Below are 15,767 nucleotides of genomic sequence, written 5' to 3' on the forward strand. Positions count from 1 at the left end.
GCAGGCATTCTCTCTGTGAGGGGCTTGGAGCCTCCACCTCACAGCTGTGCCCACTGTGTGGGTGCTGGGAATTGACTCTGGGTCCTCTGGAAGAACAGTCAGTGATCTTAACTGCTGAGCCATGTCTCCAGCCCCAGATTTAATTTTTTAAATTTTTTTTGTTTGTGGGGTGTTTTTGTTTTTTTCGAGACAGGGTTTCTCTGTAGCTTTGGAGCCTGTCCTGGAACTAGCTCTTAGACCAGGCTGGTCTCGAACTCACAGAGATCCGCCTGCCTCTGCCTCCTGAGTGCTGGGATTAAGACTTTACTTTTTTTAAATTAGTTTTTTTTTTAAAGAGTTTCACACATGCCAGCCAAGCGAACTCACAGAGATCTGCCTGTCTCTGCCTCTCAAGTACTGGGATTAAAGGCATGCACTACTACCGCCCAGCTTTTGTGTTTTTTTTTTACACACTTCCATACTAAATTTTTTGTACAATAAAAATTATGACTTTGGATTCAACATAGAATAAAGATCAAATACCTTTGCTTTTCCTTTCTGCCAAAATCAAATTGAGGATAAAAATAAAAACCTGGCGTTGGGGGGAACCCTGAAATGTACTTTTCATCAGAATACTGTGATTTTCTTCTTGAATAAAGCAATTTAGAATCTGTCAATGGCAAAAACCAAGAGTTTTAGAGAATCTGTGGCTAAGAAGTGGTATCCTGTAAGAACAAGCCGTGGATGTAGCCAGGTGGTGAAAGCTGAGCCATTTCCCTTTGGGTGTAGGTAGGGCTTATCTTTGGTGGTTTTGCAGAAGGAAATGCATTAAATTATCTGAGTTGCACATTTGTTTGTACACATGAATTTGCAAAATGGGTGCTGTGGCAACAAAGGTTGGGGTATCTGGGCAATGGTGGCACACACCTTTAATCCCAGCACTCAGGGAGGCAGAGGCAGGCTAATCTCTGTTTGAGGCAAGCCTGGTCTACAAAGCAAGTTCCAGGACAGCCAGAAATATACCCTGTCTCAAAAAAAAAAAAACAAAAAATAAAACTAAACAAAATCCACAAAGGTTGGGGTTGTATTGCATGTTAGGCAAGGTACTTTATTTCTGAGCTATATTCTAAGCCCTCTTTTTCTTTTTAAGACTGAATTCACTCTGTAGCACAGTCCAGTCTCAGTCTCCCAAGTAGGATTGTCGGCCTGTGCCACCAGGCCCATCTAAGGGGCAGTGTTTTAGTTGGCTTATTCTGCAGGCTAGGATACTGGCCATGGAAAATGTTGCACTTTACCACTGTTGAATGAAAGCCTGACTGATGACACGGGTTTTTCTCTCTCTTGTATACTGATATGAGAAAGGATGCCTGTGACTTAGATGGTGACTGTTAGAACCCAAATTCACTACTTGTCAAAGCAGAGCTTTTCATTGGGGCTGAGGAAAGTCTCCCGGCTGTCAGTGTAACTAATTTAGCAACTTGTTTATAAATGTGAACAACCAAAAGGAACAATGCTTTTGAAGAAACCCAGCAGTTTGGAAGGGGCTTCCAAAACAGCCAACTGAATAATGGAGCACTAGAGAAGAAATAGAATAAGCATTGGGGTCTCAGAAATATCTGGGAAGATGTTTGTCTACCAAAAAAATTTAGAAGATAACTATAGGGGGGAAAACACCTCAGTTTGCTTAGGAACTCGAGGCTGATGGATCTCTAGATCCCAGGGCCCTCCGGGACAGCCAGGGACAACATAATAGACAGACCTTGTCTCAAATTCAAAACAAAACAAAGCATCTTATTTGTGACTGTCCAGGTAGCTAGTATAGAAAAGTTAGTAGAAAAGTAGATATAAGAAGAGAAAGTTGGGGGTCAGAGAGACAGCTCAGTGGTTAAGAGCTTATAGAAGACCAGCGTCCGTGTTGGACAGATCTACCATCTGTAACTTCAGCTCCAGAAGATCCCACACCTGCCTCTGGAACCCTGCACTCACATGCACATACCCACACACATCAATTCATAATTCAGAGGCAAATAAGAGGGAAGTTAGTGATAATAGAGGACAGATTTAGGAGTATTTATCCTGTAATAGGAACTCTAGTAAGAGCGAATAGAGAAGCCAGTAGAGTGGCACGCAGGAGTTTGAGGCAGGAGAATAGTTACTGATTTGAGACCAGCCTGGGGCTGCGTGAGTACAAGCCAGCCTTTTCTGAGACCACAAAACAAAAGGAAGACTAAATAGAGAAAATGGAAGGAGCTGGCTGGTGTTCCATCTAGTTCAGTGGTAGAGCACTTAACCTAGCATTAGCATGTACGAGGTCTAGAATCAATCTCTAGTTCTGAAAAAAAAATGCATTAGCAACGCCTGGAAAAACAATAAGAAAATGTCTAGTATGCAAGAACTTAGCTTGACCTTATGACATAGATATTGTAATACCAGTGGGAAAAACTGAGGCAGGAATTGCTTCAGAAACTGAAAAAGAAGGCTGAGATTCAACTTTCTGGTAGACTACCTGCTCTTTGTTCAAAGACCCTTGAAACGTCTAGTACCAAAAAAACCAAGAAAATTTCCTTTGTTTAAGAAGGGGTCAAATCTTGATTGAAGGGCCCACTGAGCATACGTTTGAGTTGAGAAGAGCTTGTTAGAGTGATAACAGCGAAAATAAATAAAAACTGATGAGATTTAGGAATATCTGACTTTAGCCAGGCATATAGTGGCTAATATAGTACCAGCACTTGGGAAGCAAAGGCAGGAGGGTGAGTTTGAGAACAGCCTGGTCTAATAGTAAGTTTAGGCAGCCAGGGCTGAATAGACCCTGTCCTGAAAAATAAAAAGAATAGCTGACTTTGAGGGTTAACCTAAGAGAAATAAAATATGTGTCTGGATTTGAGACTATTTGGAGAAATAGCTAATAATGAACAACGTGGCAAAAAATTAGGAAAGCTTACTTTGGAGGGAAGATATTAGGTTTTTATAGCTGTAAATTTTCACCATTTTTACTTTCTGAAAATAATTCTGGATAGGCTTGCTTTTGTTACTCTTGGGAAGTTTGAACCATTTTTTTTTTTTTTTTGGTTTTTCGAGACAGGGTTTCTCTGTGGCTTTGGAGCTCGTCCTGGAACTAGCTCTGTAGACCAGGCTGGTCTCGAACTCACAGAGATCCGCCTGCCTCTGCCTCCCGAGTGCTGGGATTAAAGGCGTGCGCCACCATCGCCCGGCGGGATTTGAACCATTTTATCTACCATATAGTTTACAAATTAGTTCTCTTGAGTGTGACAGAAATGACGGTAGTCAGCCATTTTATTAAATCAAAGTTCTAGGGGACCACAAGCAAAAAAGTGGTTTTTGTATATGTATATTGGCAATATACATATCTAAGACTCCTGTTAATTTACCGAAGAAAGTAGTCAAAGCAATGTGTGGATATACGGAACTAGAACTCAGCTGGATTGCCATAAGTTTGAAGCCAGCATGGGACTGCGCTGTAAGATCCTGTCTCCCTCTCCACCTCCTCAAAAGGAAATTAAAGAAATATAAAATCAGCAAATTATCATAAATTCTGAATTTAAGAGATAAAATGCCATTACTCTTCCTACTGAGTTGGTGGGAGTGTTTATTGTTCTATTTTAAAGATTGGAAGTAAGGAAGCGTGGGAATTTTGTGGATTTCTCCCAGTTCAGTATTTCCTTTAAAACTTCATTTTCCATTGTGACTTCTTTCAGAATTACGACTTATGTACCAGGAGGGAATAGTTTTCCAAACTAGGGTGAAGGAATCTCAGAGGTGCTTTGAGGGTGCTTGAGAAAGGTAGTAATAATTTGGTTCTTTGTTCTTTTTCATTTGGATTTCATCTTGGTGCTCTGAACCATTGTGTTTATTTGGCTACTTTTGGAGGTTGGTTCCTGCTCCACAGCACACAGACACTTCCACAGACAAATCCGTGTCATTGTTGGTCCACCTTTTGCAATGACCCTTACTTGATTTTACCCCAGAGAGTATTTCTAACAACACAATTTCATTTTGATTGTCAGAGGGAATTAACAAGTCTAACCCTGGAGGGGTTACAAAGCCCTCAGTATAGTCATTTCTACTTGTAAGTACAAAGTCTATTTTTCCAAACCTATTTGAGTTTTGCAATGGCCCTCTTCCATGTTTGCTAGAATATGTTAGAATATGTGTATGATTAAAAGATGAAAATAACAGCAGATAATTGTCTCCTGGCACGTCAGGTTCATATTGTAGAATGAATATGGGGGGTGGGGGGGGTGGGGTGAGGTAGGGGGGTGCTGAAGTATTCTGAGCCCAGGGGAGTGCCGTGATCAAAGCAGTGGTAGGAGGATTAGTCTTCCACAGATAACAGGAATGCCTCAGAATTTGGCACCGATTCAACTTGTGCTGGGTTCCTAGATTTGTTATGGGAGTGGCAGTAAAGAGCAAGGGTACTTGAGAGGCTATTTTCATGCCTCAGGGATCAGGAAGTATGAAGCTGAGAGACAGTAATAAAGACTGGAGATAATAAGAACTGGGATGGATTGCTGAGAAGTTCTGCAAAGAAGTAGTTGACAAGATCTGGCATCCTGGACTGACAGTGAGTGGGGAAGAAGGAGAAAGGAATAGTGGCCAAGAGTCGTCAGTCTGGTAGAGGCTTAAGGTTCTGCTTTGAGTATATAAATTTTGGTGGTCTGTGCAAATAGCCCAGGGGAGTAGAGAGAAAACAGTAAGAGAAAATAGTTTAGTGTACCAGACTAGGATTAGGCTTCAGTTTTAGTGTGGTGAGGGGAGTCAGGGCAGCTAGCTGTGTAGAGAAGGGGAAGAGACTTAGGATGGCACTTGGAAAAACAGGCAGGAATGAACTTCAGAATCAGTGGAATTGATTACCTGTTAGAGTCTTAATAGAAAAGCCAAGAGAGATAAAAGTGGAGCAAAGTAGTTGTTAAACAAGTTGAGAATCTTTAGAGTTAATGAGAATTAGTCTTATGTAGGGAGATTTGAGGAATGTGGAACCTAAGAACCTTAATGTATCCCCTTAGTTGACTTAATTTCATGTAATATTTCGTTATGCTTAGAAGGTTAATTTAGCCGGGCAGTGGTGGCGCACACCTTTAATCTCAGCACGCCTTTAATTGGGCGGCAGAGGCAGGCTGATCTCTGAGTTTGAGGCCAGCCTGGTCTACAAGAGCTAGTTCCAGGACAGGCTCCAAAGCTACAGAGAAACCCTTTCTCGAACCCCCCCCCCCAAGAAAAAAAAGGGTTAACTTAGATTTGTCATTTCATAGTTGCAATTTTAGAAAGGGAAAAGAATTCTAGCCAGAGGTAATTCTGGTAGGGAGTGGGTGGTGACAGTTTAGAGCATGTACACTTTGTTTTTCATGGGTGAACAACCGGGTTTTTTGTTTATTAATTTAGCCATCATTTGTTTTAATTTCAAATTGTTTTTAACACAAAACAGCTATTTCCTGGAAGTGAATAGAATCATCGCTGACACACTGAAAAACATTTGTTATATAAGTTTTGGGTTTCTTGTGATATTTCTTTAAGAACTATATGGCCCTAGTGTGTCAGGCCAGGGTTGAGATGTTCTGACATTTTTGTTTACTGAAGTGTGTGTGCCTGTGTGGTGCTGGGAGGTACTTGGGAGAATGGTAGGAAAGAGAATGATGGAAAGACAGTTTGGAGTTAGAACTTAAGATTAAACAGGAATGATGCTTAGAAAAATTACTTTGTTAAAATTTTCATGAGTATATAGTATTTACTAACAAAATTAAAGGCCAAAGAAAGATGCATCTAATAGCTCCATTTAGATTGAATTAAAAAGTGAGAAAATAGAGATAGGGAAACTATTGAGGAGATTTACGCAGTACTTAGAAACAGGCAAGTAAAATCTTTGGTGTCAGATCTTTTGAAGTAGTAACCAAATAGTACTTGGTAATATATTACTTGATATGTTAAGTTTTTGCTTTTTGCTAAGTAGGTGAGATAGAATTAAGGTCATTGGGGTGCCTTGCAAAATCCCAAGGAAAGAAAAAGTGGGGCTTCAGGGAGTTCTGGGCTCAGAATCCAAAAATCAGTTGGTACTTCGTCTACTTTCTCAGGGCATTCACTTGATTCTTTTTGTTGGTAGACTTTATTTCACTGGTCTGAACCAAAGTGGGAAAATGACTTCTCAGTTCCTCTGTTCTAGCAGCCTAGACTGAGAGATGGAGGTAGGCAGAGAGTGCAAGCGGGATCACTGGAGGAGATTCTCATTCTTGCTCATGGTTGCAGACTTTTGAGAGTAGGAAGTTGATTTTATTGTGCTCAAAAATGAACTTTAAAAAAAAAACATTTCATAGCTAGTACTAATCACCTATGCCAAAAGAATTAAATACACTGAAAAATTGCATAAATCAATTAAGAAAGGCGGTGGCACACACCTGTAAGGTGTGGTCTGCGAGCAAGTTCCAGGACAGCCAGAGCTACACAGAGAAACCCTGTCTCGAGTTGGGGGAGGGGGGAGAGGAGTCACTCACTGTAAAATGGAATTCTAGAGTGTTCTTACTACCATTACCTTTACTATAATTAGATACTTTGGGTTTCTATGATTGTTCAATATAGTGGTTGAAAGAGAGGGTATATAAGTTTAAAGAAGTAATGCAAAATTGTGCAGAAATTTCCCACAGTAAATTACAGAATGAATTTTTAGTTGAACCTTAAACTAGTTGCCAGGAGGTGGTGGCATACACTTTTAATCCCATCACTTGGAAGGCAGAGGCAGGTACTTTGAGGTCAGCCTGGTCTACAGAATTGGGTTCTAGTACAGCCAAGGCTACATAGAGAAACCCTGTCTTGAAAAGTCAAAACAAACAAACAAAAAACCAACCCAAAACAAAAATAAAAGATCATTGACTGCTTTTCCAGAGGACCCAGGTTCAAATTCTAAAACACATGTGGTAGCTTATAACCATCCATAACTCTACTTCCAGGGGAAACTTGGCACCCTTTTCTAGCCAATGGCATGAACCATGTATGTTATGCATTCACATAAGGTAAATAATTTTTTGTTTTTGAGATAGGGTTTCTCTGTGTGGTCCTGGCAGTCCTGGAATTCCCTCTGTAGACCAGGCTGGCTTCAGACTCAGATATCTGCCTGACTCTGCCTCCCAGGTGCTAGCATTAAAGGTGTGCTCTGATACCACCACCTGGCTCAAATCAATCTTTAAAAGAGATGTGTATATAGGCAGTATCCCAACCTACCAAATTTATTTGTTTGTTTATTTTTGGGTTTTTGAGACAGGGTTTCCTCCATGTACCCCTGACATTCTGGAGCTTGCTCTGTAGACCAGGCTGGCCTGGAACTTAATAGAGATTGACCTGCCTCTTCCTTTCAAGTACTGGGTTTAAAGGTGTATATCACCACTACCCTGCAGTGAATTTATTTTTATTTTATTGATTTATTTGAGACATGACCTCACTAGACAGGCTCTTATTGTGTAGCTGAGACTGATTTGGAATCCTCTGTGTAGCCCAGATTGGTCTTGAACTTGTGAGTCTCCTGCCTCAGCCTCCCAAATGCTGGGATTATAGGTGTATACCTGGCATGTATCTCAGTTAATAATGGGCCTGGGTAAAGGTGATCCTTTTGATGTATATGTTTATTTATTAGATATTTGTCAGTCATAAAACTTGAGTGCTTAAAAATGAAAATGTGACATTAAAAAAAGGATACCCAAACTAACACTGACTTCACTTTTCCCCTTGATGTAGGAGTTGTGACTGATGAGAATTGAAGGCCATGGATGAAGATGGACTTGAATTACAACCACAGGCGCCAAACTCATTTTTTGATGCAACAGGTATAATGACTTGTAATTGCATTGTGCTTTTTATCTACCAGATGGAGAGTTTGTTATGGGCCCAATTGTTAACTCTCATAGTTAGTCACTCTTGGATTTTAGAATCTACAAATGGGAAAGTGAACACATTATCATCCTTCTACCCAAAAATTTGACTTACTTATAAATGATTTTAATATTCTTGTCAGTACAAGTTGAATATCCTTAATCTGAAAATCCCAAATGTTCCAAAACCCAAAACTTATGAGTGCTGATAGGACACCACAACTAGAAAGAAAATTCCACACCCCATTTCATGGCATGGGTTGAAGTAAAAGCACATGCATATGAAGAATGACCTTTAGGGTGTATATGTAAGGCACATATAAAAGAAATGAATTTTCGTGTTTAGACTTAGATCTTTACTTAACTCATAAAACTTAACTTTTTCTGGACTGGCAGCCAAGATACTGGATTTTTCAAAAATTTTGATTTGTATTTCTCATAAGGATGTATAGTTCTGTTTGTAGCATTTGTTGAGAACAATATTTACTGAGCACCATATGCTGTGCAAACTGTGATCTCAGTTAAGTTATTTAATCTCTGGGCAAAAATTGATTCATCTCCTGTCACCCCTTTAACTAAAACGGACTCTGGAAGAGTTTCCTGTATTATGAGCTGCTTTTGGGAGTGACAGTGGGGAGGAGGCTTAATAGAATCCAGTACTCTGAAGTCAAGGGTAGATTCCTTCTACTACCTCCCCTTATCCCACTGCCCCTTGGCAGTGGCATTTCTGTTCAGTGTCTGTCAGTAGAGATAGACAGCCTCAGACAGATTTTCTGCTGTCCTCCTTTTCGCTTATACCCCAATCCTTTTATGTTCTAGAATAAAGGTCAAAGTCTAAGATTCCATAGTCAGGTGGAGACTGTTGGTGGTGCCAGAACAAAAAGGAGAAGGATGTGAAGGAAGTGGAAAAAAATCATGGGAAAAATGGAAAATAAAAAATACAAGTTGTGGGAAGGGAGATAGACCAAGAAGGAAAATGCATGAAAAGCATATAAATGGATGCATTTGCCACCTGTAGTTACATTACTTAAGTTTTAGAACCATGCCTTAAGTAACTGAATGTGTTTTAGTGTTCCTAGAATTTTACTGTCTTGAAGGTTTTTTTTTTGTCTCAATTGTATTATTATCAATAGTTTTTCCTTATCTATTGATTTGGGGTAAGTACTTAAAAGAGTATGCTAAAAAGTGTCTTTTAAAATTTTATTTAAAAATAGATTATTTTTCCAAGGCAGAGGATCCAGGGGAATCTAAATGTTTAAGAAAACTGATAAATTAGTGTATTTTGGGTGAAATTGAATAATAATTTTGCTGATTGGAATATTTAGTCCTGAAGTTGATAACTTTATTTACTTATGTCTTAGCCACTGTTGTATTGCTGTGAAGAGACACCATTTAGAAGAGAAAGCATTAATTGGGGGCTTGCTTATAGTTTCAGAGGTTTAATCTGTTACTACTGTGGGGAACATGGCTGGAGAAGTAGCTGACAACTACAGAGTTTTATCCAGATTAGGAGGGAGGGAGAGACAGAGAGAGACTGGGCCTACCACATGGGCTTTTGAAACCTCCAAGCTCACCCTCTGTGACACTCTTCCTCCAAAAAGTACCCACCTCCTAATTCTTATGATGCTTTCAAACAGTTCCACTCCATGATGACTAAACATTCAAATATATGATCTGATAGGGGTCACTTTTATTCAAACCACACTTGCTTAAGACTTTGCTTATTTTTCAGGAGCTGGTGCTACACACATGGATGGGGATCAAATTGTTGTGGAAGTACAAGAAACGGTTTTTGTGTCAGATGTTGTGGATTCAGACATAACCGTGCACAACTTTGTTCCTGATGACCCAGACTCAGTTGTAATCCAAGATGTTATTGAGGACGTTGTTATAGAAGATGTCCAGTGTCCAGATATCATGGACGAAGCAGATGTATCAGAAACAGTCATCATCCCAGAGCAAGTGCTGGACTCAGATGTAACTGAAGAAGTTTCTTTAACACATTGCACAGTTCCGGATGATGTTTTAGCTTCTGATATTACTTCAGCCTCGATATCTATGCCTGAACATGTCTTGACAAGTGAATCTATACATGTGTCTGACGTTGGTCACGTTGAACATGTGGTTCACGATACTGTAGTAGAAGCAGAAATTGTCACTGATCCTTTGGCCGCCGATGTTGTTTCAGAAGAAGTGTTGGTAGCAGACTGTGCCTCTGAAGCAGTCATAGATGCCAATGGGATCCCTGTGGATCAGCAAGATGACGACAAAACCAACTGTGAGGACTACCTTATGATTTCCTGTAAGTATCGGGGTACATTGTTGGGGTGCTACTTTTCTAAATTAAGCCATGTTAATTTTCTTAACACTGTTAAGAAAATTGAATAATAATTGCTTAATGTTCATTAAAATTAAATGTGTAAAAATACCTTGTCCAGGTATGGTGGTGCACACCTTTAATCCCAGCCCTTGGGAAGCAGAGGCAGGTGGATCTCTATGAGTTCGAAGCCAGCCTGATCTATATAGTGAGTTCTAGGACAGCTAAGGCTACATAGTGAGACCCTGTCTCCAATAAAACAAAATAAATGTGTAAAATGAGTTTTCAGTTTGGAGTCTGTAAGGTAATTGAAAATTGTGAAAAGTGCTTGACTTGTTTCTATATAAAGGTGGGATAGAAAGAGGTGGTTTCTTCAGTTACAGAAAGACAGTCTGTGACTTTGCAAAATCATGAAGGATGTGATTTAGGACTCTTTTAGCATTAGGAATCCTCCTCAAACAACTTGGGAAAAAAATGTATGACCAAACTACTTATTTTCTTGTATGCTTATAGGTATAGGAAACAAACCACTGGACAGAGAAAATCTGAAGTATGAACTTATGTTCTTGGATGTACAATAATACTTGCATACTTGAATTGTGTGTAAAATACTGTTTATGGAACAGAATGGGAAAGTGCACAGTACTGAGACATAATTTCAAGCATGACAAATTTATTAGAGCACTGAACCAAACTAAGGTGTTTGGGGGATAGCCCTCCAAATGTTTTAAGTTGGCATGAGGACAGCTGTTTCTTCTTATAACATTATACTTCTTGATTCCACTTTCAGATACAAAACTCTGGGTTGGGTAGAACTGTTTCTAACCCAGTATAAGTTCTTAACTCCTTAAAGCACTATACTTTGGTAAATAAAAACTCAATACACTATTTATAAACTTGCCTAGTTTTCATATATGATACCATATAATAGAGTTCACCAGCATTTTATAGGAAATATCTTTTAAAAGTTACTAAGGTATCTAACCTAGGTGTGCTGGTGTATGCATGCCTGTAATCTCAAAACTCAGGAGGCTGAGGAAAGAGGACTTCTGCAAGTTTGAAGTAAGCCTAGGCTGCAAAGTAAGATACGGTCTTAACAAGTTATGATAGAACTTTTAAAAGAAATAGTCCTTGTAAAAAGGAAGAAAAACATCCATTCCAACATGTTTTATGGAACTTGTGTGTTTGGCATTGCTGTAGGTGATCCAGTTATTGGAAACTCCTAAATACGCAAAGAAAGCCATTGTTTCTAGGGAGAACAAAAATCCTCTTCCACATATGTGCCCGCTACACACATGCACATACACACAATAATAAAAATTTAGAAAAGAATATGTATATTTATGTGTGGTTATAATACCTCCAAATGTTTTGCATAATTCCTCATATGAAGTTTATGAGATTATCTATTTTTCTAGATTCTAACCAACACACAGCAGTATTTTCCTTTTTTAAGTTTTTGCTGGTCTGTAGGGGGATTTGAGATGTAGCTTATTTCAAGTTTAAATTTATTTTGAAAGATATTCCTTGTAGCAGTAGAGAGTAAGAATAAGTGAACAAGAGACAGTCGTTCAAATACCCTTAAGTTGGGGTGTGGTAGTGGTGTAGTTCTGTAACCCCAGCACTCAGGAAGATTGAGTTCTAGGGCCGGTAAGACCTGGCTCAAAAAACACAACAAGCCAGGTGGAGGTGGCACACGTCCTTAATCTCTGCACTTCTGTGAGTTCAAGGCCAGTCTGGTCTACAGAGCGAGTTCTAGGACAGCCAAAGCTGTACAGTGAAGCCCTGTCTCAAAAAAAACAAAACAAGAAAATTAAATATCCCAAAGACTTTGATAATAAAGAGGATTGAAGACAGTTGAACTCAAGAGATTAGAAAGTAAAGTGGATAAGATTTGTTCTTATTGAAGATTGATGGGACTTGGATGGGGAAAGATAATGCAGAGATGACTGGCATTTGACGCTAAGATTTCTGTCTTGGAAGATTTGGTCATGATAATCATTCAATAGGAGGAGTAGGTTTGGTGGGTAAAGATTATGTAGGCTCTGTTAAAAATTTGATTTGCAGCCAGGCGGTGGTGGCGGCACTTGCCTTTAATCCCAGCAATGGGGTAGGGGCAAAGGCAGGCAGATCTCTGAGTTCATGGCCAGCCTGGTCTACAAGAACTAGTTCAGGACAGGCTCCAAAGCTACAGAGAAACCCTGTCTCGAAAACCAAAAATAAAGAAATAAATAAATAAGATTGAGGTTCCATTTCTTGGCAGTTGAAAATGTAAATATGCTATTTTGGAAAGAGGAGAAATTGATAAAGTAACAGAATATATGAAGTGTCTCACATGGAAATCGCTGGTATTTCCCAGAGTGTTTGCATAATAACAGTATCAAGTATGTGATGTAGCTACTATAGAACCAGTATGGAGATTTTCTTGAAATGTAATAGAACTAATATATGATTCAGCAATCCTCCTCCTGGGTATCTACCCAAAGGAAGGACTCTTGAGTCAGCATATCACAGAGAAACGTACACACCCAGGTTTACTGCTACATTACAATAACTAAGAATAAAACCAGCTAGGTAGCCACCAGCAGATGAATGGGAAAAAAAGTGCTAGAATATAAGTAGCACTTTTTCAGCTGAAAGAAAAACAAAATAGTTGTGGGAAAATGGATAAAACTAGAGACTGTCATGTTAAGAGAGATAAAACTCAGACATACTGTATGTTTTTAGCTCGTGATGACTCTAGATTTAAATTTGTGTTGGGGGGTAGGTTATAGGTTATAAAAGTAGAAATGGAACCATGAGAGGGGGAAAAAGAAAATTTAAGATTTATTTTGTATGTATGAATGTTTTGCCTGCGTGTATGTATGTGTAACATGTGCCCGTAGAAGTCAAAAGAAGGTGTTGGTTCCCCTGGAGCTGGTTGTGAGCCACTGTGTGGGTACTGAGACAAAACAGTTCCTCTACAAGAGCAACTAGTGCTATTAATCACTGAACCATCTCTCCAGCCCCAAGGAGGAACTCTTAAAGGAAAGGGAAGGTGCAGGACGGGGTGGGGGGGTGGAGTAATGGAATACATCTGGCATGAAAGCAGAAGTGTGGAGAGGAAGGCAGCCAACAATACCCGGTCATGAGGGTGAGTTGAATAACAGTATATAGCACATGTATGAAAATGCCATAATGAAACCCATTAGTTTGTGTGCTAACTTTAAAAAGTGTCGAGTATAGATATTTTGGGTATAAAATGATGTAGACATTTAAAGTTAGCTTAGGCTACAAAGTGAGACAAGGTCTCATCAAAAAGAGAAGAAAAAAGAGGTGAAATGAAAATTGGAGGTTTACAGAAGACAAAGTGACAAACTTTCAAAGTCTTTTCAACACTATTGAGGCTACAGAGGCTTCTTTAAAAGTGTTAGTCCCTGGGAAGAAAGGCTCTTGTTGGGCAATTAGAATGTTGTTGGTATTTAGATTAGTTTCAAAAAACATGTGTGAGTGGCTAGGAGAAGGAAGAAGTGAACTATAATGGGTTGAGAAATCAGTAAAAGTGGTATTAGAGTGAAACACTTTGTGTAAGCCATTATAGTTGAAAGACAGGAAGCAGTAGTATGGATTTTGCTGGCTGCTGAAATGGTGAATGTATGTTGAATGTGCTTATGGGTACAGGCACAAACCACTGGACAGGGCCACGCTGACAATAGAGAAAAGAAGGCTAATAAAATAGGTGGAGTAAGGTGCAGAGAAGAGGAAGGGACTGAAGTTTAGGGTCATAGTGGATGATTGTTGTGTCCTAGGCAGGGACATAAAATGTTAGTAGAATGAGGACCCTCGCTAGAGGGTTAGAGGAATGTTTGGATGTCGTAACTGCTTTTCCAGTGAGGCAGCTTCATCTCCATACCAATACAGAGTAAACACGACGTTGGGTGGAAAGGCAAAGGATGGTGAGAAAGGGTTGAAAAACTTGGATCTGATGGTGATGGGCCAGGGCCAGAGACTTATAGATGGATGTTTATGATATATGGAATGTAATTGAGCAGCCAGTGGAGAGTAAAGATACTTAAATTTATAAGTAAGATGCTCTAGTATAAAAATGGTATTTATTTTATTTTTAAAGTTGTAGCTTTATTTTTATTTAATGAGTGTTTTGTTTGCATGTACATGGTGCATCAGGTGTGTACTTGGTATGTACCTGAAGAGGGCACCAGTCTCCTGGAACTGGAGCTATGGGTGATTGTCAGTGTGCTGGGAACTGAACCTGAATTCTTTGCAAGAGTAGTAAGTGCTCTTGACTGCTGAGCCATTTCTCTGCTCCATTATTTTGTTTTTAAAATTACTTGTGTGCTTATGCCATGGTGCCTGTGTATAGAGGTCAGAGGATGTCTCGTGGATATCTGTTCTTTCCTACTGTGTGGGTTCCAAGGATGGAACACGATTGTCAGCCTTCGTGGCAAGCTTTGTCCATTAAGCCATCTTAGCCCAAAATACTGTTTTTTAAATATGAATGCCAGATTTTCTATAATAACACTAGGCAACCCAGCACCAAGGCCAGAGGAAATAGTTGGCTCTGTCCCAGACTGTGAAGGCGACAGCCCTCTGGCTTCTCTCTGCTTTCTACCTTTCTGACTAGGCACCCTTCTAGCTTTCAAAGGGCTTCTAAGGAGTAAGGCTTAACTGTGCACCAGCCTTTTGCCTTTATTGCTCTTTAGAAAGTTCACCTCTCTGATAGACTCATTTAAATATATAGAGATAGATTTAGTAGTGATTGACACCAGCATACCAAGTGTAGTATTGTAGAATCCAGACTTTAAAAATATTTACAGTTATCTTTCTTTGAGGTACTGGGGGTTCCAATTTAAGTGAGTTTTAATGGTCCTAAAAATGTAAATATGAACAGAAGAAAGCTTTTTAGTATATTTTGGCATATTTTAATGTATTTTATATATAATAAATATATTTTAATGTGCTATTTATTCCATTCCGGTTCAGAGAAATTCAAAGAAAGCAAAGGTGCATTTAAACAGGTATATATGTTCATGTTATTGTCCTATTTTGCTATAATGAAATAGGTTGTTTTAGAATTAGATGTAGAGAACATGGTGTTCTCTTGTACAGACATTTTTGAACTTTTTTCCCCTTCCCTGCCATCATCTTTTTTTATCCTAAGTAAAGATTATATTAAACAATCCACTTCATTATCTTTGGAATCAAACCGTTGTAGTGTGTTGGAAAATCATTAGTGTTTTCTTGATTTCTGCCATTCACAAAGATAGTTCATAAAGCCAAATTTTAATGAAAAACCTATATTGATTTCAAACCTTTAAGACTGGCAAAGGTTTTGTTGTAAATGAATAGGGAAACTGTGGAATGGTTACATTGAACAATAAACATGCATTGCTTTACATATTTATTTTCTTTGTGTTAATAGAACTTAAAATCTTTATTTGTAAAGACTTAACATTTTTTAGTGATTTTCAAGCATGTAGAACATTGTTATTATTTGTAGTTGCCTTAAAACTTTATCTTTAAAGCTTGTTTGGAGATTTTTCTGCTTCTCCATCTAAAATTGTATAGGTAAATTTCACAGATAGAGCTGGTCTTAAGTTGTA

The 15,767-nt window shown here is 39.0% G+C and overlaps 1 protein-coding gene across 2 annotated transcripts in view; it reads left to right on the forward strand.

Moving 5' to 3' along the window:
* LOC121445440 (zinc finger X-chromosomal protein-like) overlaps positions 1–15,767 on the forward strand; it is a 95,619-nt gene that overhangs the window by 13,159 nt on the left and 66,693 nt on the right. For both annotated transcript variants that reach the window (XM_041647581.1, XM_041647582.1), the window contains exons 2-3: positions 7,717–7,805; positions 9,583–10,152. In XM_041647581.1, coding sequence (XP_041503515.1) covers positions 7,745–7,805; positions 9,583–10,152 — 631 coding nt within the window. In that variant the 5' untranslated portion in view covers positions 7,717–7,744. The remainder of the gene's footprint in view (positions 1–7,716; positions 7,806–9,582; positions 10,153–15,767) is intronic.

This window comes from Microtus oregoni, unplaced genomic scaffold, assembly GCF_018167655.1.
Source record: "Microtus oregoni isolate MIOR12 unplaced genomic scaffold, Mior012 000191F_ref0000080, whole genome shotgun sequence".
Lineage (NCBI taxonomy): Eukaryota > Metazoa > Chordata > Mammalia > Rodentia > Cricetidae > Microtus > Microtus oregoni.